General features: G+C 63.1%; 1 protein-coding gene across 1 annotated transcript in view; it reads left to right on the forward strand.

The window, feature by feature from the left end:
• LOC103772336 (Krueppel-like factor 2) overlaps nt 1-1048 on the forward strand; it is a gene marked incomplete at its 5' end in the record, with an annotated part of 1466 nt that overhangs the window by 296 nt on the left and 122 nt on the right. Inside the window, 3 exon segments of the mRNA XM_008939663.1 lie at nt 4-328; nt 330-571; nt 977-1048. The exon segment at nt 977-1048 is cut by the window's right edge and continues 122 nt beyond it. Coding sequence (XP_008937911.1) covers nt 4-328; nt 330-571; nt 977-1048 — 639 coding nt within the window.

Consider the following 1048-nt stretch of genomic DNA (forward strand, 5'->3'; position numbering starts at 1 on the left):
GCCCCCCTGGCAGCGTCCACGGGCGGTTCTTTGTGACACCCAGCTTCGGGGGGCCGCAGTTCGTTGAGAACATTAAGCCCGAACCCGACATGGACAATTACGGACCGGTCCTGGGTCTGGTGCCCCAGGCTTGCCCAAAGATCAAGCAGGAGGGCAACGCGACCTGCATGATGGCCTACGAACAGCCGCGGGTGGCCAGCTCCCCTCAGATCCCCGGCGCGGAGACGCCCCCCCTGAGCCCCGACGACCTCATGGTGAACGACTGCCACTCGCAGATGATGTGCCCCTCGTCCGTGTCCTTCCAGCAGAGCTACCACCCGGCCTCAGGACTCATACCAGAGCAGCTCGCAGTTCGGCCTGTTCGAGGACAGCCTGCCCTTACAGCCCTCCGCGCCCCGGGGGGTGCTCACCCCGCCCTCCTCCCCCCTGGAGCTGCTGGACTCCAAACCCAAGCGCGGGCGCCGGTCCTGGCCTCGCAAGAGGACAGCCACTCACACCTGCACCTACGCGGGCTGCGGGAAGACCTACACCAAGAGCTCGCACCTGAAGGCCCACCTCAGGACGCACACAGGTAACCACGGCCGCTTGCCCTCGTCCGGAGGGAGATTCTGGGATGTGCTGCTTGCTGGGGGCAGCTGGCAGCCGGAGCTTTAGCCCCGTAGTCTCTCAGACTCCAGGAGTGTTCCTGGTCGAGCTGTGACAGGCGGTCACCTCCGTCACACCTCTGTCACATCTCCGGGTTTCTAAAGCCCTTCCTCAAAAGATTTTCCTTGCGGGTGGTTAGTCCAGGGATTGCCAAGCAGCCTCGTTTGGCTCAGAAGCAGTTGGGCGCTGTTGTAGAAGGGCTCGGTAGCAAATAACAAGTTAAAAATAAAAGGAAATAAAAGGAAAGAGCAAATAAAGGGGAGGTCACCTGGGAGGGCTGCCTGGCGGGTGATGTGGGAGCGCCGAGTGACGCGTGTGCTCTGTCCCGCAGGTGAGAAGCCCTACCACTGCAACTGGGACGGCTGCGGCTGGGAGGTTGCCCGCTCCGGCGCGGTCACCCGGC

This window comes from Merops nubicus, unplaced genomic scaffold, assembly GCF_000691845.1.
Source record: "Merops nubicus isolate BGI_N331 unplaced genomic scaffold, ASM69184v1 scaffold19844, whole genome shotgun sequence".
In the NCBI taxonomy this organism is placed as follows: domain Eukaryota; kingdom Metazoa; phylum Chordata; class Aves; order Coraciiformes; family Meropidae; genus Merops; species Merops nubicus.